At 46.4% G+C, this 26,794-nt stretch overlaps 1 protein-coding gene across 10 annotated transcripts in view; it reads left to right on the top strand.

Annotated features, from left to right (window-relative positions):
* Nucleotides 1-26,794, top strand: part of ZMYND11 (zinc finger MYND-type containing 11) — a 129,176-nt gene that overhangs the window by 47,391 nt on the left and 54,991 nt on the right. For all 10 annotated transcript variants that reach the window (XM_041765561.1, XM_041765558.1, XM_041765560.1 and 7 more), the window contains exon 2: nucleotides 3,897-4,031. In XM_041765561.1, coding sequence (XP_041621495.1) covers nucleotides 3,916-4,031 — 116 coding nt within the window. In that variant the 5' untranslated portion in view covers nucleotides 3,897-3,915. The remainder of the gene's footprint in view (nucleotides 1-3,896; nucleotides 4,032-26,794) is intronic.

The following is a 26,794-nucleotide window of genomic DNA, read 5'->3' as shown; positions in this document are numbered from 1 at the left end:
CAGAGATTCGCTGTCACAGGATGAAGTAAGGTACAGAGTGAATGTATGTAACGCCACTGAACCATACACTTAAAAGTGGTGATGCCAATTTATGTATATTTTGCTACAATAAGAGAAATTGAGGGAAAAATTAGTGAGGAGTTTTGGCTTTGTACTTATAGTTTTTAAACTATAAGCCTCTTGAGAATCACTTTTGAATGAGCTCCTCTTCCTAAAGGGAGCCAAAAATTGAGGACCACATTAGATGTCTCTCCGAGTCTTATGGTCTTTTTTTTTTTTTTTTGGCTCATAATGAGGGTTTGCTCTGGGACATTGTTTACATAACATGGAACATAGCTGGAGAAGTTGAATTTCATAATTCTGTATCAGAAGCTTAAGTTTGTAACTGCGAGGCCACCTTGAAAGACTTGAAAAATGAGGCCCGTCCCTTCTTAGTTGAACGGATAGATTCATCTGAGGAATTTAGAGTTAATTGCACAAGGCAGCACATATGTGAGAGTCCTATAAGCAAATCATAACTAGAATATACAAGAGTTGAGTTGGGTTCTAGGGAAGGGGGCTTGGTCGGAGCAAGGAGGCTGGGAGCGAGCCCCAGGCAGAGCAGAGAAAGGGCAGAGCACAGCTTAACCAGGGGGAATCGAGGACGGCAGTTCTGGTCAGACTTAAGAATTCTGAGTAGTTCAGGCATATGTGAGTTATGTTAATGAATGATTTTAGATTTCATAAGGAGGGAAAATCTCAGTGATTGTTCTTTCAAGAGATTTTATCCTAATAGGTCAGGTTGGTTTCATTGATCTTATGTCTCAGAATTCCTTGTGCCCATCTTACATGGCGAGCGTTCTTTGCAAGGCTCTCTTTGGGCTTGTGAGCATCTCCCTTATGTATGTGTCTGTGTGGCCCGGTTCAGATTCAGATAGATCCCAGAAATCTTTGGTTTTAACTTTATATCTGTTTTACTTCATCCTTTAGCCTTGATTTTAGCCATTTCTAGCCTTTAAGTGATATCACTTCTAGAATTTCTGCTATTACTGTCCTCATTGTGTTCTTTTGGTTATGTTCTGTAAATAGTTATTTATTTTTTAGAATTTTACTTTTCTAAAAAATTTTATTATTTATTCATGAGAGACACACACACACAGAGGCAGAGATGCAGGCAGAGGGAGAAACAGGCTCCATGTAGGGAGCACGACGTGGGACTGGATCCCCGGTCTCCAGGATCAGGCCCTGGGCTGAAGGTGGCACTAAACCACTGAGCCACCAGGGCTGCCTTATAAATAGTTATATATAATAAATATATCTATTATTTATGTATTTTAAAATGCTAGCTTTGGTTTCATAGGTTTTCTTTTTTGGTTTTATATATTTTCTTTAGTTCTAAATAAATTCTTAAATTTATTCTTAAATTTAATTTCACATATGTACTTAAACATAAGTTGAATTGCATGTTTACAAGATATGGTCACTACCCTGAGACCCTCTGTGCTTCTGTTGTCTTGTGTTTTATTTCTACATGTGTCAGAGCCGTAATGAAGCCTAACAGTTATTTTTATCTTTGCTTTAGACAGCCAATTATCTTTCAAAGGAACTAAAGATATTTCTCTTCTATTTTCCCATACATTTGCCATTTTTCAGTGTTCCTAAGCTGGAAGTACTGTCCCCTCTGTGTGGAGTCTCCCAGCACATATTTAGATGACCTTTGTCCAGTCTGACCTTACAGTTAGCAGTTGATGCAGATGTCAAACTTCCTTTGCCAGCTTTAGGCTATTTCCTGGCAAGGACTACAGTTTTTCATTTTTGAGTACTTCATGGTGTCTGTCTAGCATAGCGCCGTACACAAAGTGGACATCTGTCGTCTTTAGGTGCACGGGTCTGGCTGAGGTGGGGTCTGGTGGAGTCCCTGCAGCCCCCTGCGGCCTGTACCGCTGCACCTGGCCATCACCTGGCCATCAGGTGTTGCTCATATGTCGCTCTGCGTCTTACTTGCTGGTTGGCCCTCCCTCCCTGCTCCCTGGCCAGCAGCCCAGCAGCCCCAGGAAGGCAGCTCGGTGCTCCCCTCCCATCGCAGGTGCTCCCCCCCACCCCCGCAGGCGCTCCCCCGCAGGTGCTTCCCCTGCAAGCACCCCCCCACAGGTGCTTCCCCACCTCCCCTCCCCACTCCCCCCACAGGTGCTCCCCCCAGGTGCTCCCCCGCAGGCGCTCCCCTGCAGGCGCTTACCCCCGCAGGTGCTCCCCCCACAGGCGCTCCCCTGCAGGTGCTCCCCCACCCCCTTACCCTGCTCCCCCCAGGTGCTCCCCCCAGGTGCTCCCCCGCAGGCGCTCCCCTGCAGGCACTCACCCCTGCAGGTGCTCCCCCCACAGGTGCTCCCCTGCAGATGCTCCCCCGTGCTCCTCCCGTAGGTAATCCCCCTACAGACGCTCCCCTGCAGGTGCTCCCCCACAGGCGCTCCCCCGGCAGGTGCTCCCCCGCGGGTATTCCCCCCCACAGGCGCTCTCCGTAGGTGCTCCCCCACAGGTACTCCCCCCTCCACAGGTGCTCCCCCGCAGGTGCTACCCCCGCTGTGCTCCCCCACAGGTACTCCCCCCACAGGCACCCCCCCCTGCAGGTGCTCCCCCCCACTGTGCTCCCCCGGAGGCGCTCACCCCACAGGTGCGCTGGCCCTGAAAAGTATCCTTATGTTTTAAAGGGGTTTCTTTCCAAAGATGTATCCATCAATTATACTTGTAATTGTTATTATCTTTCAGTTCTGTGTGTCTGTCCTGAACCCAACTGGATTTTCCTTAGGTTCTCTTAAAAATTCGAATGCTGGCTTTATGTGTTGGAGATTCTCTCTGTGGAGCAAACTGTGCAGCTATTACGAGTCATGGTGGGAAGATGTAGGACATTTGGGAATAGCCTAGAGGGTTCAGAATCCTCCTGCTGGGAAGGTACCTCTGAAGGACAGGTGCTCCGGGGGCCGGGGGCCGGCTGGGCCCAGACTCCGGGAGAGTCTTTGGGTGGGCCTCCGTGGGGCTCCCGCTGGGTTTCGGCAGAGAGAGTGAGAACCGCCTTGTGCAAACAGCTTCCGAGGCTCTGCCAGTGGGTCACGGACACGGGAAGGGGCCGGGCTTCCTTTGCTCAGTCTCTTCCCTTGAGAGAGAGGACGGGCCCGTCGAGGGGGCTCAGTGTCCGGCGGCGGCCCGGGGCCTGCAACACACCGGACCTGCAGTCAGGGGTCCCCAGGGCTGGCCCCTCTGCCCAGCCGGGAGCCCCGCCCACGTCCAGCCCTCACCCCCTGGGCTCTCCTCGCTGCCCCCATGGTGCTGCGGTCGGTGCCCAGCAAAATAACGGACGAGCAACCCGGCCCAGCCGTGTGGACATTTTTCTGAGTCCGTGGGCTCACCCATGTCCTCCCCTGGGACACCAGCTCCCAGCCTTTTTCACACCTCAGTCAGAAATAACTACCTTGCAGTTTGTTTATGGTTTTATTTGAAAGGAAAAATGTTTTCATTTGTCAGCATGTCTACATAAAATTGAAATTTTAAAACCATGAGTATAATAAAGTACCAAAGAATTAGGATATTTGAATTCCATTTATATTGATCTATGAAATTACATATAATATAGTATCAAAAAGTAAAATTTTATGTTATAGTTTTGCTTTGAAATAAAATTGAAATGTATGTATTTTTGATGTAGCCATTTGTCCTTTGGAAGACCTTTTTAACTCTTTATGAAGTAACAGTGAATAGCAGATTTTACAAAGTATTTGGCAACAGATGGTAGAAAATACAGTTGGTTATACTACATTAGCATATTCACTAGGAGTCAGGAGGTGCTGAGACTGTTACTTGTATTGATAGTGATTCATAGTGTAATCCATGCTTCTTTCCCCTTATGTTTTTGTATATTCCTGCAGTTAAAGAAGTGAACAGGTCATGGCACGTCTAACAAAAAGACGACAGGCGGATACAAAAGCTATCCAGCATCTTTGGGCAGCCATTGAGATTATACGGAACCAGAAGCAAATTGCCAACATTGACCGTATTACAAAGTAAGTGAATCTAAGCAAAAATGTTCTTGTAAAGTTTTTTTTGTAAGATTTTGGAGGAGAAAGGCCCAAAAATAACTTCTTAATGCTCATCAACCCATCACAAAGTAACCGTCACATTTTGTCTTATGCACTTGTTAGAAAAACAACACAGAGACATAAACAGGCAGCTTGCGTTACGGTGTTTTATGAATGAATACCAGAGAGGTAAAACATCAGTGTGTTCTATTTACAATAACTTTTAATGATTAAACATTTTTTAACTCTTGAGAAGAAATATTTAAGTCTTTTTATTAAAAAGGCTTTGCTTTTGTGTCCACTGTCTAAAACCTGTGAACTGTTCGTTGCTCACAGCTACAGGACAAGCGTGCGGGAAACACCCTCTCCTCAGTTCTCAGCCCCCTAAACCAGGATGTCCTGACCATTTCATTCCATATTTTGGAAGTTATATTAAATAAATCATCAATTTAAGAATTGTTTTTTTATCTTCCTAGTCTCCATGCTGTTTATTTTGGTAGACCAAGATTGGGGACAGGAAATAATCAGACTTCTCTATCAATAGTCACGTTATGTACTAATTACAAGGGGGTCTTTACATAGAACTTGATTCTGTTTCTCTGAGTATTTTTAAGAGAACAAAGCTAAATTCATTGTCTTAAAAATGTTTGATATATTTTGGTAATTTGGTTAGAATTTCTTTCTCTCTTGGTACACATTCCTTAGATGCTATATGTAAAAGTGGGAAACAGGTGATTTGTGAGCGGTTTAATGAAATGCTTTTTTATTCTTATTAATAAGTAACAAAACTGAGTGCTGCATTTTTGTCTCTTACCTACATTCTGTTAAAGATGATAAAGGTTGCTCATGAGATGGGGAGGGACCAGAGAAAGAGAGTGATGCTGTGTGTTGCTCTGTGTCTGTATTGATGCTCTGAGTACTTAAAAGTTGCTATGTACACCTCCTAGCTCCTGTAGGCCAAGAGAAGAAGAAAATAGTTAACACTTGTGGAAAATACAATAGTACAGAATAATTCAAATTAGTATGTTTGATTAGAAAGCAAATAATTTGAGGGTATGTTACAAAGTACAAGTTGCAGCAAGGTGGTATTGACCTAAAAACATTTTTTCAAAATCTCAAGAATACAAAGTCATAACTATTTTCCTATGGTTGGGATTTTTTTTTTAAACCATAGTTTATGTATATCAAAATTACTTATGGAAGAACCTGGAAATCAGATGGTGCTCTTTGGATTAGGGTCACTTAAGCTTGATGGAAGTAGTTCAGTGTTTCTCTGTCCCCAGGCATCCTCTGAGAGCCGTGGAGGTGCTCTCCCAGAGCAAGGCTTCACTGTCTGGCCGTGAAGGTTGCTGTTAGTTTGTGGCACTGGCGTGTGCGCAGACCTGTCACCTGGAGCGCACACCCCTGCTCATTTTGCACGAGGACTGGTTGATAAGCATTCCCTTCTCTCCTGTCCCAGCATCTTCCACCTCCCACCTGAGAGCCACTCCTGTTCTCTATTACGGGGCACACTTCATGGCATCTGCTGCTTCCACCGCCACCCTCATGTCCTTCGATCTGTGTGAGGCTGTCAGCCCCAAGGAGGCCCTGTGTGCACTCTCCCGGGCCTGCTGCCCTAGCTCGTGGGCCGAGCTGGTGTCCTTGTCTCCACCCTGACCAAAGTGAGTTGGGAGAAGTGTTGTCCTATGATAGTCAGGTTTCTATTCTGTATTCTGAGCAGGCGAATACTTTTCAAGTTTTAGATTAACTTTCATGGAGAGGGAGCGTGAGCAGAGGGAGCAGCAGACCCCCGCTGAGCAGGGAGCCCGACACGGGGCTCGATCCCGGGACCCTGGAATCATGACCTGAGCCGAAGGCAGACGCTTCACCTGCTGAGCCACCTAGATTAACTTTACATCAAATTGCCGTGCTCAGTGACAGTGACGCCTGAACGTAGTTCTCTTGTAATCGTTACACACGTGCCGAGGCCCCGAGGCTGGAGCAGAGTTCCCGTGGAGGAAGCACGTGCGGTCACCGAGGCCCCTTCTCTGCTGTGTCTGCTGCGTGACTCTGTCGTAACCGTGGACCTTCCACAGGTTGGGGCTTTGGGATCCGGGCTCTTCGGCTATTTGGAAGCCTGGCAAACCCTGAACTCGGCAGTTCGGGTCTGTGCACTGTTTGACTTTTGTTTGTGTTTGTTTATTTTGGAAAATATCTTTGAGGTCACCTTCAACGTAAAGGTTCTCCTTCATCCTTTCGAATTTGTCTACTGAAGAAACTGGTTCCTTTGCTCCGTGGTTTCCCGTAGTCTGGCTGTGGCTGGTCGTTCCTGTGCGCTCGTGGAAATGGACAGTTGCCCTAGAGGCTTGGTGGGCCGAGACCCCGTGGAGGTGGCATGTCCTGCCGCAGGCCGCCGCACTGCCACTTTCTCCTGGGGTTGGGTTTGCAGCCTTGCTATGTCGCTGACGGTGCCGGCGGTTCGTTAGGGAGTGCAGAATGGTGATAATCTACTTTCGTCTTGCTGTTTTAAACCGGAGTACTTCTGGAAGGACGTAAAATTGCCATCGCTGCTGTTGGGCATTCCTGTGGTATATTTGTGTCTGAAGGGAGAATAACACTCTTTCTTTTTTCCCCGTTTTTAAAAATAGCATTCTCTAATGGAAACTAGTTCTTTAATTGTCATTTGGAATTCATGCATTTCAGTAGTTTTAATATACTTCAGTCCCTTTCTGACGAAATCCTTATTTATGCTCCAGTTTTTCCGTCTGTCCCCAGCTGGAGTGTCTCCCTGTGGACTTCCGAAGTGGCTTTCTGCTTTCTCACCAGCAGGATTTTTCAGGCTCACCTCTCTTACACCCTGCTGCAGACCCGGAACCTTCAACTTTTCCAAGTGGCTCTGGTTTCTGTCGCATAGAAATTGTATCTCAGACGCGTGTCTGGCCCTTGGTGTGTTCACTGCTGCTTGCTTGGTCTGTCCAGGCCTTTCTGTGGGCAGAGGTAGTAAATAGAATTGTAAGAGAAAAAAAAACCTTATGAATGCATACTTATGTTTTCCTTTCAGATTTGTGGCTGCTTGGTTTTCTATAATTCTTCTACCAAAAATCTTTATTTCTTTGCTTGCAGAGTAAGGAGGTCCTGAGTGTAGGTCCTCAGTCATTTTATCCAACGTTGTATATGAACAGTTAGAGAGTAACAACACCAGCACTGTCACCCATAATGTGTGTCCTGGAAACAGTGTAAATTGCTTTATCCCTGTTCTCAGACACTTGTACTGACCGTAACAGGTGCATGTTAGACTGTCCTTCCTCACCCTGCAGCTGAGGTTCCCACCACCGCCCTTCACTGGTGTCCAGAGTTCATTCTCTGGTAGATCTCTTTGTTTATTCTTTTACCTGCAGTTTTACTGAAATATAATTGCCATGTGATACTGTGTTAGGTTATAAGGCGTACAGCATAATGACTTTGGGTATGCGTACATATTGCAAAATGATCACCATAGTATGTTCCGTGAACACTTGTCACCGCCCATAGTTACACACTTTTTTCCTGTGAAACTTCAGAGATCTCCTGTATTGGCACCTTTCAGACACACCATCCTTTGTTATTAACTGTAGTCAGCATGGTGTACCCGACATGCCCAGGACTCACTTATATCTGTAAGTTTGTACCTTTGCTCCCTTCCCTGTTGTGCCCACCGATCTGTTATGGTTTCTGTGAGCTGGGTCTGTTTAGGTAACCCCTGTGAGATGATGCAGTGTTTGTCTTTCCCTGTCTGACTGACATCACTCAGCACGATGCCCTCGGGTTGTACCCATGCTGTCACAGAGTGAGATAGGGTTTCCTTTCTGAGGATGCACACTCATGCCGTTGTACGTACAGCACTCCTCTGTCAGCAGGGATGTGGGGTCTTCCACGCTGTAGCTGCCGTGGACACGGGGGAAGAGGTAGCTCCTGGAGATACGACTTCATGTCTTGCGGATAAATACCTGGAAGTGGGATTGCTGTATCGATTTCGTGAGTGGCCTCCATCCCAGTGCCCAGAGAGGCAGACTGTCCAGGAGATGCTTACTCAGGGCGTCCTGGGTTGTCACTGCTTCGGAATGGTTATTGCAGCCTTTTCCCTGGAAGGTCAGTTTGGCTGCACATAAAATCCTGAACTTGTATATTCTCTTTCTTTGGTGCTTTGTGTGTTCTGCATGCTAGCTTAAAGAGCTCCTTCTGGTCGCCTTGTGCCCCAGGAAAAAGGCCTGTGTGCTTTTTACCAGAGTGTAATTCTCTCTGTTTTTAAACAGCTAGTGTTCTGTTCAGAAGGTATAACTAACAGAAACTTCTTTAATAGGTTTGATTATTTGGGATGGAAAATACTTTCACCAGAGGAGTCTGTCTGAAATCATAGTACACATATGGGATGAAAATTTGATTTTTAATTAACAGTTAAGCTGTCCCTCTGATTTAAAAGTATATGTTTATAAATTGGGTTTAATGATAATAATAAAATTCCATAGTTCTTATCTGAGAGCTAAATAAACAACTAGTTTTGATTTCTCAGTAAAAACATTTTATATTTTTCGAAACTGAGGTATGTTTTGTGATACTTCATCATCATAAAATGAAAACGAGCAAGTCATTTTATCATAAGTACAGTCCTCAGGTGAGATGAAGGTAAGCATAGGCAAGAATAGCTTCTCTTTTAGTTTTAAAGTCTGTAAGCAGGGCAGCCCGGCTCAGTGGTTGAGCGTCTGCTTTCAGCCCAGCGTGTGATCCTGGAGACCCGGGATTGAGTCCCAGGTCGTGCTCCCTGCGTAGAGCCTGCTTCTCCCTCTGCCTGTGTCTCTGCCTCTCTCTCTCTCTCTGTGTCTCTCATGAATAAATAAATAAAATCTTAAAAAAAAGTCTGTAAGCAGCACATAAGAATTCATAAATTTTATGGAACTTGAAGAGGTGTCATGAAATTAAAGTTTTGGAAGATTAATTACTTATATAAACAAATATTTATAACATTTTTATGCTTAAGATCATAATGTTTGAGCATAAGCTCTTATCTTACAGTTTTTAAGTCCAGGAACAAAGATTAAGAGTCCTATGAAGGGGGCACTTGGGTGCTCAGTGGGTGAAGCATCTGCCTTCAGCACAGGTCATGATCTCAGGGTCCTGGGATGGAGCAGGGAACCGTGTCGGGTTCCCTGCTCGGTGAGGGGTCTGCAGCTCCCTCAGTACCCACCCACACTCACATTCTCTCTTTCCTTCTCAAATAAATAAATAAATAAATAAATAAATAAATAAATAAATAAATAAAATCTTTTTAAAAAAATTGTATGACAGCAAAATTAGTAACAAATTTAAAGTTTGAATCCTTAAGATTCCTCATAATCCATTTTTATGTCATTATTAGGTGTATTTAGTGTATTTTAATATACTATATTTTAATGTTCCATAAAGTAAGTCATGTGTGTCACTTCTGTTTCATCTTAAACCCTAACATATTATTTATATCTCATTTGGATAATTATAATGTGGCATTAGCATTTTGTTAAGTATTCTAATAGTTATAATGCAAATACACTCTGTTGAAGCAAGTGTGGATTTTATGTTCATCTCTTCTAGCATTATGGCTAGTTTGTACCATTGTGAGAGGTCACATTGCATTTTGCTGCCTGCTGGGAAGAGCCTTTATGTCTTCTTGCTGTCTTGAGTACCTGTGACTTGGTGTTTCTAGAGGTGACCGTGCTTGACTGATGTGATTGTACTGACATTGGGTCCGAAGACTAGTCCCATTCAAGTTAATGTCTCACATCAGGGCATCAATTAATTTGCTTACTTTCAGGTCAAAGCCCAGGTATAAAATGTGGCCTCTGACCTCTTTTGCCGTGGTTGGCAGTGAAGTGTGTGTGTCGCTACAGCTGAACACAAGCCAGAACTGTGAGTCCTCTGTGTGCGGGTGGCTTTTCATGTTCCAGGAGGCATGCTCCATCTCTGTACTGACTTGTTGAGAATTAACTTTGTGACACTGCTAGAGACTATTGAGTTACGATTCTGCTTTGTCTCTATGTCTGTTTCTTTTTTTTGGCAGACTGCAAAAAAATATGGAAAGTTTCAAAAATCTGTGTGTCATGCTTGCACAGGAGCGGATCTTCTCTGTATGTGCTGCCAAAGCGAGCACTGTGATCCACTTTTGTTGAGCACGAGGGAGAAGTAGTAGTTGACTACTAATTCTTTGGAAATAAATTATTTTGAAAAACAGAAATATCCATAGCTGCAATCTGAAGAATTCTTCACAGAATTGCTAACTGCATACACACTTTGATCTATAGTGATCTATTCTCTCTTATATTTCTTCTGTGGTAGCATTTGGGCAGGTACACTTGGCCATTGTTATCACTGCTGTTTTATTTTCCGTAATAACATGCTTGCAGAAGAACGGATCCTGTGCAGCTGTAACCCACAGCTCCAGGAGCTCCACGGTGTGCTTTCTCCAGTACGCTAAATTCTTTGGTCACTCCTCTTGGCTTAGTTTATTGTCTAGCTGTTCTCATGTTTGACATTTCGGTGCAGTTCTGTGAAGGGAGCATACAGACAAGGCACAGAAGAGTGTGAACAACCACGGAAAGGTACATTAGTCTGACTGAGGAATAGGAGAAGCATCAGTGCCGGGATGGGGCATGGCCCACATGCTGGCCTGCACACCAGGCCTGTGTCCAGGGGTCATTGGAAGTCAGGAGGCTGGGGAGGCTGGGTCAGGGAGGCTGGACAGGATTAAGGCAGAAGGGCTGGAGGGATTGAGGGAAAGGAAATGAAAAAGCAGAGGGCAGACAGAGGGGTCCTCTGAGGCCGGCAGTGAGATTTCTATCCTGTACCCACAAGGGGTTATGGAGTGTTCGCTGTATGGGAATAGTGAGGGTCAGATCCGCTCACGTTTCCCTCCCCAAATGGATGGAGTGCCCCTCCCTGTCCCTCCCTGCTCTGGCCTGGTCTGAGCCCTCCATGGCCTCCTCTGCCTCCCCCTCCACACCCTGGCCCCCTTCCTGTGCCCTCCATCTCCCTCTACATCCCCCCACTGCGTCCCCCTCCCTGCCTCTGTGCTTCTCCCCATACCCCTCCCCTTCCCGCCTGTGTACTGGCAGCAGGAGCCTCCTTGGGCTTCTGACTCCCACTCTTGCTGGTCTGTGTCTTCCCATCGCTGGTACCCGAGATGTTTTTCCAAAGCACCATCTTATCACTAGTGCAGGCTGAAGAGTGCACTGACCACTCTTCTCTGTTCCTCTGAAGCCCAGGTTCCTGTGCTGGGTGTTACCATCTGGGCCTCCATCTCCGCAGGAGATGCGGCACCCTCCCACCCAGACTGCTGTGCTCCTGCTGCTCTGGGCTCCCTGCAGGCCTCAGACGTTCAGGTCACGCCCCTGGAGACCATGTGTCTGACCGCTTCAAGTGAACTTCAGCCTTGTGCTTTGTCAGTATTTTTCGAGATTATCGGTCTGTTTATATTCTTCTTCAGAGGTTCGTTTTTATTTCCCTGTTGTGCAGAAGTGCAGACACCTGAGCAGGATGTTTGTGTGAGGCCTTGGATGAGAGCTGAGTGTCCTGGCATGCCCTGCGGCTCCCCATGTGGATTTCCATGGGATGAGACTGTTCTCCGAGGTCTGCGCACTCTGTGATCTCCATTCTTTATTTTGTATTTTTCCTTCATTGATAGACAAAACATACCCTTCTTAGACTCAACCCAGATACCCTGTCCTGTGAGGTATTCGTTCATTCCTCATGATAACCAGTCCCATTACCCTTGCTCACAGTGATCAGTCTTATTACTAAACACGTTTCTGCATCCTTTGCTGATTGAGAGCACCTTGAGGGCAGGAGATGCACCTTTCCTCTGCTTGGATCTTACTGTGAGGTGTAACTGGGACAAGGAGGTGGAGACAGACTTCCCAGTAATGGTAAATACTCAGTCGCATTAGTTGAAGACATAGTTTCAAGGAGACTCAGAATTGAGAGATGTGGTTATTCAGTGACAAGCCCTGTGCTGGGTAGGGTTTGTCCCCATGAATCCTCCCAAGTCCAAGAGGCCTGTTGTCATTCTCCTCTTGTTGCTAAAGATGCTGGAACTCAGGCGGTAGGAAGCCATGTAGGTCGTTGGTGGTGGAACACAAATATAAATATAGAGCTGAGGTCACAGTCCAAGCTTTTAATCATTACCTGTTTCCTTTTGGTGTTCGATGTATTGGTATCCTTGAATGTGTCGAAGATTTTAGTTCACTGTTATGTACGTGTGCTTGCATATAACCGTGTGACCACAGCCCTGATGTAGAGGAGGCCCGCTTCACGGATGAACAGTGAGGCTATACGAGCAGATGATGATTTGTTCCCAGTTAAATGTTAGAAACCGCCTAAATCTTCAGAGTAGATTCTGAATTTTTAAATAAATTCATCGATAAAGGATCTACAAAGGTGTTCTTTAGGTTTTGAAGTTTATTCAATGAATTATTACAATATTTTTTTGTATACACATCTGAAGCACCTAGTAGCAGATCATTATTACTTTTTTTTGTTTACTGTGGTAAAACCTGCATCTTCACTATGCTTAAGTCTACAATTGAGTGGGGTTAAATACATCCACGCTGCTGTGCTGCTGTCAGCACCATCCACCCTGTACCTCACTATGCCTTGTGACTGAATCTCTGCACCCAGTAATCACTAAGCCCCTGTCCCCTCCGCCCCTCAGCACCCGGCACCCACTCCTTTCGCCTGGTCTTTGTGGCCGTGACAACTCTACGTACCTCAGAGAAGTAGAATTCTATAGTATTTGTGTTTTTGCAGCTGGCTGTTGGACACAGCACGATATCCTCAAGGTTCATTCCTGTTGTGGCAGAAGGAAGATTTCCTTCCTCCTAAGGCCGGGTAGTATTCCACCGCACGGAGTGTGGTGTACACGGCCTCTTGTTACCCATCTGTTCGTCCACGGGTACTTGGGTTGCTCCCGTGGTTCTGCCCCTGTGACTGATGCTGGCATGAGCGTGGGTGGACAGAGCTCTCTGAGCCCATGCTTCCAGTTGCTTGGGGTCTACACCCGGAAGTGGAGTTGCAGGGCCCTAGGGTAGCTCTGGCCATTTTCTGGAGGAGCCCCCACCTGCTGTCTCCCACACTTGCTGCACCAGCTTGCGTTCCCACCAGCCATGCACGAGGGCTCCCCTTTGTCCACAGCCTCGCCAGTGCCTGTTGTTTCCTGCCTTCTGGCTTCTAGCCGTCCTGACAAGTGTGAGGTGGCACCTCGCTGTGGTTTTGATTTGTGTTTCCCTGATGATCAGTGACGTTGAGCATCTTCTCTTGTGCTCATTGGCCATTCTTGTATCTTGGGAGACGTGTCTGTTCTACTTCTAGGCCCGTTTTTGAGTCTGGTGGTTCGTTGGTTCCAGAAGTTGTGTGTCTATTCTGGGTATTAATTGCTATCAGATGTATGCTTTATAGATAGATCCCTTTCTCAGACTGCGGGTTGCCTTTCTACTCTGTAGACAGTGTCTCCTGACACACAAAAATTTCAGAGTTTTTGTGAAGGCCACTTTATTTTCTTGGTCACAACAAGAAATCATCGCCAGATCCAGTGTTGTGAAGCTTTTGTCCTTTGTTTTGTTCTAAGGGTCGTAGCGCCGTAGGCCTTACATTTGGGTCTTTGGTCCATTTTGGGTTAGTTTCTGTGTGTGCCGTTAGGTGCGGGTGCAGCCTCCTCCTCTGCATGTGGAGATGCAGTTTTCCCAGCTTGGTCTGTTGGAAAGACCGTTGGTTCCCCATGGGGAGGTCTTGGCGCTCTTGTCAAAAGTCCTTTCAGTGTCTGTGTGAGGATTTCTCTCTGGGCCCTCGCCCCTCTCCCTTAGTGTGCGTGTCTGTCTTTATGCCGGGGCCACGTGGCTTGGTGACTGTAGCTTCGGCTTCGGGTAGTAGGTTTGAAACGAAGTGTGAGTCATCCAGTTTCTTTTTGTTTTGGGGATTATTTGGGCTATTTGGGATCTGTTGAGGTTCCACATGAATCTTAGGATGGGTTTGCTATATCTGAAAAAAGTTTCATGGAGGTTTTGATAGGGATTGCAGTGACTCTATAGGTGGCTTTGGGTGCTACTGACATTTGAAATATATGAATTCCTGCAGTCCCTGGACGTGGGATGTGTTTCCATTTGTTTACGTGTTTAATTCCTTCCAGCAGTGTTCGGTAAAGTTGGTTGTGCAGGCTTTCCTCCTCCTTGGTTGAGTGATCTTAAGCAGAATTGTTTTCATAGTTTCCTTTTGAGATTTTTCATTGTTCCCTTTAGAATTTCAGCTGATTTTATGACTTTGCCTCCTGCCACATTGCTGGATTCATTTGTTAGTTATGGCAGCTGTTTTTTGGAGTCTTTAGAGTTTTCTACGTGCAAGATAATAATGTCTGCAGAGCTCATTTTACTTCTTATTTCCAGTTTGGATGCTTGTTAGCGGTTTGTTCAATAGATGCTTGAGCTGGGAGGTACAGTACTGTGTGCTAGACGTGATGGAAGTGGACTTGTCTTGTTGTTGACCATAGAGGAAAGGCTCCGGCTTGCACAGTTGACTGTGGTATTAGCTGTGGGCTTGTCGTATATGGTGAAGTGGTTTCCTCCTGGACCTAATCTGTTGAGTGTTTTCGTGATGAGATGGTGTTGATTTTCTCAGATGCCTCTGCTCAGTTGCGTCTGTTCATCTCTCAGTGCGGCTTGTCAGCCCTCCTGAAGAGCATGTGTGCGTGGGCCTGCGTCTCCGAAGCTCCTGGCGGCGGGGCATTATTATTAAAGGTGTTTTCACTGTAAGTTACATCATCGCCTCACAGGACACTTGGGAAAGGGAAAGCAGAAGAAGAATCACCTATAATGTCTCTGTTCAGGTTCAAATGAGGGACCCATTTTGATTTATTTATTTCTGGTCATTTCTTCTATGCTTTTCCTTGACATTGTTTAGCGTTGACCATTTTGCTGCTGATCACCATAAATTATTATTGGTAATGGTTGCACGATATTCCAGGTGGTGAGACTTCGTGAAACAGTTTGAGAGGGAGGAGGGATAAGCACTAGGTGAACATGCGTGGTGAGGTTCACGTCACGTTAATTTATTTGCCCTCAAAACAGCCACAAAGGGTTGACTCTAGTAATTGTATTTTCTGGATATGTGCTTTGATATACGAAGAGGTTAAGTAACTTGTCTGGGTTTGTGCAGCTTGTTGGTTGTAGGAGCAGCTGTTAGAGCCTGGACCTGTGACTAAGGCCAGGCGTTTCCCACTGTGTCCGCTCACCCCCTCTAGCCATCATCTGTCGGATTCCTGCAAGCGTACAAATACGTAATGATGGAGGTCACGCGGTGGCGGTGCAGGAGCCATGTGTTAGAGCATACTTGGTGGGCCAAGGAGCACCTTCGTTCCTGCCCTCTGGGGGTATGTGATCACCTGCGCTGTTTATTGTCATGCTGCTGCTGTTTTGTTCCTGGATAACTTGGGTGTTTCCAGTTCTACACTGCGTCCTCCTGCTTCGAATCCTTGCTTCCTGGTGGACACTCAGGCTGTGCTGGGCGTCCCTCTGCCACAAACAGCCACCAGCACACATGCGGCATTCATTATTGCGCGTGCCTGGGAACACCGATCCCCTTGATTGAAGGATGTGCAGGTAGGTCGTTGGCTCAGCCCTCGAGGGGATGCCTATTTAGGAGCTGGGCACAGGGGTTTTGCCTCCCTTGCGGCTGTTCATCTGCACGTGTGTTGTCACTGAGGTGTCAGAATTCACATCCCTGTGTCCGTTACTGGGCAGCAGTTGTCCTTGCAGGGTTTGGGCTTTTCTTTGCTGTGGATGCCTCATCCTCCCCTTTGCCTGTTCTCCCCTTGGAGTTCTTGGCTGTGTCTACTGACTTGTGGGAGCTGGGTTCTCCTGGACGTTAGTTCCTTTACGTGCATCATGCTTTGTACACACCGTTTCTAGAAGCTCTGTGGATCTGTTTATTAAAGTTTCCCATATTGTTATTTGTGGAACAGAAAAATTGAATTTTGTAGTTGTCAAATTCATTGTCTTTGGCCTGATGTTTTGTGCTTTTGAAATCTTTTTTTTTGAGGGATCCTACTTAAGTAAGACGGCAAGAACGTTCTGCCATAATCGTTTTCCTGACTGTAGAGCTTTACCTTCCATGGTTTGTTGATCCATCCATTTTCCTTCCTTGCAGTGGGGGAAAGCTTTAGTTCTTTTTTTATCCTCTCTTAGTCTGCCTTCTATTTCAAAATTTAAACTTTACAGCCAGAGGCTCTAGTGGGAGATATTCGGGGGCCACGTGGGCCGGGTGCTGGTAGTGCTGTGCTGTTTGCCCTCGGCCCCGACACTTCTCTTTGGCGTGTCTGTGGGTGCCGAGACCCAAGACTAGGAAGTGGCACCTGGCATTCCCTCATCACCTGCCTGCTGGCTCTTGAGCGGTTGCGGGCCCTTCTGCAGCATCCGATCGTCCTGTCCACATGGAGCATGGAATCTTCAGTGGACCCGCACTGAGGGCAGGATCAGCTCTGCTGTTAACCAGCTGTGTTTCCCCAAGGAATTCCCTTCCTTTCACTCCTCTGCAAATGAAGGCCCCCATGTAGCCTGTGTCATTTTGGGGAGGGGGCATGGGTCGAGGGTGGGGGCGGCAGGAGGGAGAGAATTGTGAAGCAGGCCCCACTCCCGTGACCTGAGCCGAAACCAAGAGTTTAGCTTAATGGACTGCACCCCCCCGCAGGTGCCCCTGTGTGGCCTCCGTCTTAACAAAGATACAGAAAATTGCCATTACCCCCAGAAGTTCTTTTTACTCCCTGGTGCTCGTTCCCCACCTTCAGCCATGAGCACTGATCTGCTTTTCATGGTCGTGAGTAGCTTTGCTTGTTTTAGAGTTTTATGTACATGGAATCATACAATATGTGGTTTTCCATGACCGACTTTTCTTGGTCAGCATGGGTTGACATTCATTTGCTGCGCATCTTGACAGTTCATGGAAATCCCTTCACCTGCTCAGGGCACCTGGGATATTTCTGTGTGGGGTGTGCTCTCGTGCACAGGGGTAGTGATGCACATCTGGATGAATGCCCGGGGCACGTGTCACGGGTGCTCTTGGCAGTTGTGCTGGTGCAACATGGGAGGCAGACAAGCCAGCACAGGGTGGATGGTGGGCAGGTTCTAATTCATGGATGTGTGTAGTATTCGCACGTGTGTCAGGTGTACTCAGTGTGTTTTACCAGAATGTCACTTGTTCCATGCGTATTTGGGGGACAATTAAGAAAAGGTGTAAGCAGAGTGCAGAGTGCATCAGGTCACCTGTGGCAGGAGGAGGCGAGGAGGGGGAGAGGAAGGTCGGGTGGACGGGAGTGGGGAATACAGCTGCTGCGGGGGGGCTCTTGCCCGGAGCCCCTCAGCGGCCGAGCAAGCGCTCATCACAGGCCCGGCCCCCCAGCTCTGGCCCCCCGGCCCCAGTGCGAGCCCCACATTGTGACGCTGCCCGCAGGGACCCAGTTGCTGAGTGCAACAGCGTCGCTCACGTACTAACACCAGAAGGAGGTTTGTGCCCGGCGTGTTCACAGAGCTCACTGCAGAGTGTCCGTTGCAAAGCTCACGGCGGCGGCGGAGCCCAGCCCAGGGCCGTCAGGCCGAACCTTGGTGCAGCTTCACCTGGGAGGGGAGGTCATGGTTCCCGGCGAGGGAGCAGGGGTGCGGCGTGGGAGCTGTGTGTCCTCGCGGGCAGAACTGTGCGTCCTCGCGGGCGGCCGGGGCTCGTGTGCTGCGGGGGGTGCGGGGGCATCACTCCCCGCGATCGAGGCCCAGCGGCCATAGTCGGCCTGTTGGAAAGGGCCCGTGTTACCCAGAGGCTCCGGGGGCCGTGCATCACGGAAGAAGGTCTTTTCCTCTAGGTGAAAACTGCTTGATACTTTCTAAGTTTCCATCTAACCGTGAAGTAACTCAAGAGTTTACTGATTTTAATTAAAGTTGCACACAAATAATGTAATAATTGACAGTGTGCTGTTGGGGTAAATGTAGCAGATTTTGAAACAAGTCTTTTACTACCTTGACAATTGATGGGAAAAAATGGAGATTTCTTTTTTTGGTTGTTAATTGATACCCCCCAAACCTTCAAGGTGTCTGTTGGTGAGCCCTGTAAATCATTTTCACTAGTTCAAAAATGAGGGAAGTTAAGATTTTAACAGTTAGGCTTAAACTACAAGAATTATGAAAGGATGTAGAAAAACCAGCACGTTTCCCCTTTCCTGTTGGTTTCCCCCGAGTCTCTGGGGGGGGGTCTGTCTCCTGCAGAGCGTGGGGAGCACGAGTGTGTGGGGGCTGAGCCAACGGGTGCTCGTGTAGTGCACGTTCTCCTGCCACTGCGCCCCCAGGTCTGTGGGGAAATGCGAAGGAGATGCTAGGGGGATGGGGGGGTCTGCGAGGGGGCACATGGGGGGTTGCGGGGGGATGCAGGGGGGATGTAGGGGGTCTGCGAGGGGGGACATGGGAGGTTGCGGGGGGATGTAGGGGGGATGTGGGGGGTCTGCAAGGGGGCACAGGGGGTTGCGGGGGGATGCAAGGGGGATGCGAGGGAGATGCTAGGGGGATGTGGGGAGTCTGCAGGGGGGATGTGAGGGAGATGCTAGGGGGATGCAAGGGTTTTGCTGGGAGGATGCGAGGGAGATGCTAGGGGGATGTGGGGGGTCTGTGAGGGGGTGATGCGGGGGGGATGCAGGGGGATGTTAGGGGGATGTGGGCGGGTCTGCGTGGGGGGATGCTAGGGGGAATGCGGTGGGGTCTGCAAAGGGGGACATGGGGGATGCAGGGGGGATGTGGGGGGTCTGCAAGGGAGAGCACGGGGGGGTTGCGGGGGGATACAGGGAGATGTGGGGGGCCTGCGAGGGGGGACATGGGGGGTTGCAGGGGGATGTGGGGGGTCTGCGAGGGGGGGCACGGGGGGATGCTAGGGGGATGCGGGGGGTCTGTGAGGGGGGATGTGGGGGGGATGTGGGGGGTCTGCGAGGGGGATTCGGGGGGATGCAGGGGGGATGTGAGGGAGATGCTAGGGAGATGTGGGGTGTCTGTGAGGGGGGATGCGGGGGGAATGCAGGGGGCATGCGGGGGGGATGCAAGGGAGATGCTAGGGTGATGCAAGGGGTCTGCTGGGGGGATGCGGGGGGTCTGCGATGGGGGGATGTGGGGGGATCTGCATGGGGGGATGCCAGGGGGGATGCGGGGGGTCTGCGAGGGGGGATGCTAGGGGGGGATGCGGACTCCGGGGCCCGGCGTCTGCCAGTCAGGTGCTAATGGCCCCAGGTGCTGGCCAGATGTGCTTGGTGATGTTGGTGACTGAGGAGTTCCCCACTTCCGACGTGGTCGGAGATTCTGGCCCTTCTTCTGCGGCTCCCGTGGCTTCTACACTCAGAGATTGGGCCCATGTGCAGGTCAGCTTTGATCTCGTGTCCTCGTGCTGATATCTCACGTGGGTCTCTTTGGGGCCTGAGCCCGAGCACAGGCGGCTGGCAGACATTAGGTCGTGGGACCAGGAGGCAGGATTCACTTTCCCAGCCTGGTCAGCGCCCGCGCGGAACAGATCTACACCTTCATCCAGATGAAGACCTCCAGATTCCTCGATGGTGGGAGGTGTTCGGTGTGGTGTGTTGTGGACAGAGACACGTCCGTGCCTTGGTGGTGGGTCGTATCCATACTGTTTGCACTAGTGTGTCATCTCCTGGGATGTGTGTTTCCAACAGCGTGTTACAGTTAAAGAGATTGAATCATCGTTAGAAGGATTGAAGGTAGATAATTGCTTTTAGGAAATGAGCACTTGTGAGATCTCTTTTGTGACCATGTTAAATCAGCAGTGGCAGTTTACTGCTTAACTGCACAGGTATTGTCTTGGGACTTGGAGAGCTGCGTTGCAGAGCGTGCTGAGCAGCAGCGGGAAGCAGTATCCTAGCCAAGACTTGGGGGCAGAGTACAGGGGAGGATGGGGGAGAATTAAAACTTACTGAGGAAGTCCAGAGAAATTGAATTTAAATACTAGACATTTACTGTTTCATGACTAATGCCAGGTGGGCCACCGTCCGTGCGTCTCAAACCATTGGCTAGCACTGCCTCCTGATTGGTTGAAGATGGGCCCCTGTGGGGTCGGCAGTGTGTACGACAGCGGGAGGCCTGGCGTGACCTCAACCTGCATATTAACATACGTGTTTTTCTCATGGGATAAAGCTGCCTGATGGGCCGAGGAAGGGAGCCGTGGGCTGGGACCCTTTATTATCTTGAAGGTCACCTACGTAGACTCTGCACGTGCTTGACTAGGGCCTGAGGACGGTCTTAAGCTTGCCTGGTGCACATTGGCCTGGAACACTGTGAGAATCACTGTTGTCTTAAAAGCACGGAATAACGGGATCCCTGGGTGGTGCAGCGGTTTGGCGCCTGCCTTTGGCCCAGGGCACGATCCTGGAGACCCGGGATCGAATCCCACGTCGGGCTCCTGGTGCATGGAGCCTGCTTCTCCCTCTGCCTGTGTCTCTGCCTCTCTCTCTCTCTCTCTGTGACTATCATAAATAAAAATTAAAAAAAATAAAATGTTTAAAAAAAAAAAAAAAAGCACGGAATAGGGCTTGTTCACGTTCAGGCATTGCTTTATGAGCTTGTGTCAGTTGATGTTGCCGACTCCCTGGCGATTGTATCACAGTGAATGTTAACCGGAGGTCTTCTGTTTTGGATGTGCTGCGTGGACTACACGCGCAAGAGGAGCCCTCCAGCCGTGTTGGTAGGTACGTATTAACCCTTCCCTCGTATGGGCCCTGTTGTTTTGCTAATCCATTGTTTCCTGTTTGAGTTTTCTTACTCTTAGATTTTGCGATCTTAATTTTATGTGTTTAAAGCTCTTTTCCCTTGTTTCTTCCATTGTTTTAGTTCATACTTAGCCCCTAATACTGAAAAAAAAAAACACTGTTCAACTCCTTCTTTTGCATTATATTTAAATATCTGACTTAGAATTTGTGATGCACATCTGGATTATATTTATCCAGACTGCCATTGGCTTGTTCTACAGTCACTTGGGAAATATTATTACATTTTTCCTTCTTTTCTAATGCTTGTCTTTCAGTACTGAGATTTTTGTGTACTTGGACCTATGTCTAGATGTTTTGATCTTTTGTTTAGTGTTTCTGTCCAGCTGCATTTTTAATAAGTTGTCGGTACCGACAGAAGTAGTAAGATTGAGTGCCCCCTCAGTATTGTCCCTGCCCCTGATAAACTACCCTAATAGTCTCTGTGGGGCAGAGCTTGTCATTACCCATTGTTCCTCCTTCTTAAAACTTTTTTGTGATAACATCTTTCATTTCTGGATGCTTTCTACACTCATAAAATCCTATATTGAGACATCCTGAATCTGTCTGTGGTACGGGAAAAGAATAGTGGAAAACCCGGAAAGCCTGAATAAAGTCTGTGGTGTAAAGTCCAGTGGGCTACATTGTGCAGCATTAATTAGGAGTCTAAGAAGTACTGTGTGTCAGCCACACTTACTGTGGGATTATTTTGCAGCATATACAAATACTGCATCCTTATCTCATATACCTGAAACTATGTTCTATGTGAATTGTGTCTCAAAAAATAACTTTCTAAAGGAAAAATTAATAACTTTTGATAATTATACTTTTTATTTAAGAAGTTAACATTAGGGCACCCCCGGTGGCGCAGCGGTTTAGCGCTGCCTGCAGCCCGGGGTCTGATCCTGGAGACCCGGGATCGAGTCCCGCATCGGGCTCCCTGCATAGAGCCTGTTTCTCCCTCTGCCTGTGTCTCTGCCTCTCAGTCTCTCTCTCTCTGAATAAATAAATTAAAAAAAAATGCTTATTTAAAAAAAAAAAAAGTTAACATTAGATACAGCTGGGTAAAGGGAATGGGGACTGTACTGTTTTTGTAAATTTTCTGCAAGTGTGGAATTAATTTGAAATAAAAGATTTAAAATATGACATTAAAATTCTGTTACTTATTTATATATCCAAGAAGTATTTATTTACTTATTTTTAAAGATTTTATTTATTTATTCATGAGAGACACAGAGAGAGAGAGATAGAAACACAGGCAGAGGGAGGAACAGGCTCCATGCAGGGAGCCTGATGTGGGACTCGATTCCAGGACCCCAGGATCATGCCCTGGGCTGAAGGCAGGCCCTAAACTGCTGAGCCACACAGGGATCCCCAAGAAACAGTTATTGAGTATCAATTTTATGCAAAGCAATATCTAAAATAATTTGTCAGGGTGCCTCAACTGGGTGGCTCAATTGGTTAAGTGTCTGACTTTTTATTTTGGCTCAGGTCATGATCTCAGGGTCGAGGGACTGAGCCCCACGTCCCGCTCCGTGCTCGGCAGGGAGTGTGCTTCTCCCCCTCTCCCTCTGCTCCCCACCACCCCCTTTGTACTCATGCATTCTCTTTCAAAATAAAATCTTTAAAAAATAATAGAATAATTTGTCATCTGCTCCTACCCTTTTCTGCCTGCAGCTGCCGATAGTTCAGCAAATAGGTCCTGTGAGTCTAACGCCTTAGAGGAAAGTAAGTAGTACCTATCTGTAGATTCAGATGCTGAACTAGTAGTTTAAATGACGGGTGCGTATTCTTAGCCTTTGGACGACACTACTTTTTAAAGATTTATTTATTTTTTTAAACCGACTAAGCTACATAGGCGCCCCTAGACGAAGCTTTTAAATGAGTACTAATCACTAACTTCATTCTAAATTGGGTAAACTCAAACTTCTCATTCAGAAAATACAGGGTCTTCCCTGGAGCCTTTCTGTCTCCAGGCTGTGATGCTACTGGGAGGAAGCACTGTTGTGCACCGATCACGGTTCTTGTGGTTCCGTGTGCTAGGGAGAACCTGTCCTTCATCCCTGTGTTCTCCTGGTCATCCTGTCCCTATGCAAGGGGCTTCCTGAGTCTGCCCCATGCCCTTTCTCACCTTGTGTTCCCCCTCAACCTGCAAGGACTGGAACAGCTGGCTTCAACTGACTCTGCTTCTCTTTGAGCCCAGCATGCTGCCGCTAAAGAGAAAACAACTCTTCTTGTGTCGTAGGCATGTTCTACAGCTGTTTGTATGCATAGTGTATGGTAAAAGTCAGTGGATTAACGTACATCAAAGAATAGTAAGACTTAATGCCATTCTTGTTAAAATAAAACAAAATAGTGAACTTGGACTGAAAAGGAATTTCTCTAATAAGGCGGAGCTACTAGTATCCTGTAGCAAGCATCATACTTGTAATTGTGTTTATTTATGTTTGATAAAATACATCTACCAGTAACCTTCAGCAAGTGTCAAGTTAATGATGAACTATTATATAAGATTCCTTTGCAAAATCTGAGACAAGGATACCCACCATTCCCACCTGGCAGTGTTGTGCTACAGGTCCCAGTGAGAGGTGAGCATGGTTTCTCAAATATACTAGAAACCACCAGCCAGAAAATAATACATAAAATAAAATCCCTTTCTCAAAAGAAACAAAAATACACAATACCCAGGGAGAATCACAAAAAGCGTGCAAAAATTTTAGGGAGAAAACTTTGTTACATAGAAGATATAAATGAACCAAGTTTATCCGAAGAAAGACTTAGTATTGTAATGATGTTTATTCTCAAATTAACAAAATTTCAGCCATTTTCATGGATCTTGGCAAACTAATTTTAAAATTATTATGGAGGAATAAATGAACAAGAAGAGACAAGATGAGTTTAAGAGGAAATGGGGGACTGCCCCAGCCTGGCAAGTGGCTGTAGGAGGGAGGAGCTTGCCGACATGGCTGCAGGGGTGGGAGATGGTAGCTCCTTTTGTTTTTTGTTTTTGTTTTTCTTTTTATTTGTTGAAGTTTTTTTTTTTTTTTAATGTTTTATTTATTTATTCTTGAGAGACAGAGAGAAAGAGAGGCAGAGGGAGAAGCAGGCCTCATGCAGGGAGCCTGATGTGGGACTTGATCCCAAGACTCCATGTCCTGGGCGAAAGGCAGGCGCCAAACTGCTGAGCCACCCAGGGATCCCCTGGTAGCTCCTTTTGAAAAGGAACAGCAGTCTCCAGCTAATAATAGAGGGAGAAAGTCCTGAAGAGGACACTGTGGAAAGAGGTCTTCACCCTGCGCCTGCTTGCTGAGTCAGTTGGTTCTTCTCAGAAGGGGCCTCTCTTGATGGCTCTTAGATTCACCTCTAGAACTCTTGTGCAAGCACACACATGGTTATAGAATGTTTTTGAGAAACTGTATCTTCTAAAATTTTAAAAATTTAAATTAGATTAATTAACATAATGTATTATTGGTTTCAGAGGTAGAGGTCAGTGATCCATCAGTTGTATATAACACTCAGTGCTCATCACATCATGTGCCCTCCCTCATGCCCATCACCCAGTTACCCCATCCCTAACCTTCCCTCCAGCCACCTCAGTTTGTTTCTTAGAGTTGATTCTCATATCGTTTGTCTTCCTAATTTCATCTTGTTTTATTTTTTCCTGTCTTTCCCTACAATCCTGTTTGTTGCTTAAATTCCACATATAAGTGAGATCATATGATAATTGTCTTTTTCTGATTGACTTATTTATCTCAGTGTAATACCCTCTAGTTCCTTCCATCCACTTTGTTGCAAATGGCAAGATTTCTTCCTTCTTTCTTTCTTTCGTTCTTTCTTTCTTTCTTTCTTTTTTCTTTCTTTTCTTTTCTTTTCTTTTCTTCTTTTTGCTGGCTGAATAATATTCCATTGTCTATATATACTACATCTTCTTTATCCATTCATCTGTCCAAGGACATCTTGGCTTCTTCCACAGTTTGGCTGTTATGGACATTGCTGCTATGAACATTGGGGCGCAGGCGCCCCTTCAGATCACTACATCTGTATCTTTGGGGTAAATACCGAGGAGTACAATTGCTGGGTCGTTGAGTAGCACTATTTTAACTTTTCGAGTACCCTCCATACTGTTTTCCAGAGTGGCTGCACCGACTTGCATTCCCACCAGCAGTGTAAGAGGGTTCCGCTTTCTCCATATCCTCACTCACCAACATGTTTTTTCTTGACTTACTCATTTTAGCCGTTTTGACTGGTATGAGGTGGTATCTTGTGGTTGTGATTCATGTTTCCCTGATGCCGAGTGATGTTGAACAGTTTTTCATATGTTTGTTGGCCACTTGTCTGTCTTTGGAGAAATGTCTGTTTATGTCTTTTGCCCATTTCTTGATTGGATTATTTGTTCTTTGGATGTTGAGTTTGATAGGTTCTTTATGGATTTTGGATACTAGTCATTTATCTGATAAGACATTTGCAGATATAGGGGATCCCTGGGTGGCTCAGTGGTTTCATGCCTGCCTTTGGCCCAGGGCATTATCCTGGAGTCCCAGGATCGAGTCCCGTGTCGGGCTCCTTTAATGGAGCCTGCTTCCCCCTCTGCCTGTGTCTCTGCCTCTCTCTCTCTCTCTATGTCTATCATAAATAAACACAAATAAATCTTTATTTTTTTATTTTTATTTTTTTTAAAGATTTATTTATTTATGATAGAGAGAGAGAAAGAGAGGCAGAGACACAGGAGGAGGGAGAAGCAGGCTCCATGCCGGGAGCCTGACGCGGGACTCAATCCCAGGACCCCAGGATCGCGCCCTGGGCCAAAGGCAGGCGCCAAACCACTGAGCCACCCAGGGATCCCCAAAAATAAATCTTAAAAAAAAAATTTGCAGATATCTTCTCCCATCCTGTCCGTTGTCTTTTGGCTTTGTTGACTGTTTTCTTTGCTATGCAGAAGCTTTATATCTTGATGAAGTCTCTTCGCTTTTGTTTCCATTGCCTTTGGAGACGTGTCTAGCAAGAAATTGCCATGGGCAAGGTCAAAAAGATTGCTGCCTGTGTTCTTCTCTAGGATTTTGATGGATTCCTGTTTCACTTGTAGATCTTTCATCCATTTTGAGTTTATCTGTGTGTGTGGTGTAAGGATATGGTCTGGTTTCATTTTTCTGCACGTAGCTGTCCAACACCATTTGTTGAAGAGACTGTCTTTTTTTTCCATTAGATATTCTTTCCCACTTTGTAGAAGATGAGTTGACCATAGAGTTGACAGTATTTCTGGGTTCTCTGTTCTGTTCCATTGATCTACAGCTTTGTAATAGAGCTTGATAGAGCTTGAGATCTGGGATTGTGATGACATTCATTTTGTTTTTCTTTTTCAACATTCCTTTGGCTATTTGGGGTCTTTTCTGGTTCCATACAAAATTTTAGGATTATTTGCTCCAACTCTGTGGAAAAAAAACAACAACATGGTATTTTGATAGATATTGCATTGAATGTATAGATTGCTCTGGGTAGCATAGACATTTTAACAGTATTTGTTCTTCAAATCCATGAGCATGGGATGTTTTTCCATTTCTTTGTGTCTTTCTCAGTTTCTTTCATGAGTGTTGTTTAGTTTTCTGAGTGCAGATCCTTTGCGTTTTTCGTTAGGTTTATTCCCAGGTATCATATGGTTTTGGATGTAATTTTATTTGGGATTGATTCTTTAATTTCTCTTTCTTCTGTCTCATTGTTAGTGTTTAGAAATGCAACCGATCAATGAAACGAAGAGCTGATTCTTTGAAGGAATTAATAGGATTGATAAACCCCTGACTAGACTTATCAAAAAGAAAAGAGAAAGGACCCAAATAAATAAAATCATGGATGAAAAGGAAAAATCACAACCAATATCGAAGAAATACAATTATAAGAACTATGTTATGAGCAACTATATGCCAACAAATTAGGCAATCTGGAAGAA

This window comes from Vulpes lagopus, chromosome 8, assembly GCF_018345385.1.
Source record: "Vulpes lagopus strain Blue_001 chromosome 8, ASM1834538v1, whole genome shotgun sequence".
NCBI lineage: Eukaryota > Metazoa > Chordata > Mammalia > Carnivora > Canidae > Vulpes > Vulpes lagopus.
The sequence above is the reverse complement of the archived record's forward strand: the minus strand, read 5'-3'. Positions and strand labels throughout refer to the sequence as shown.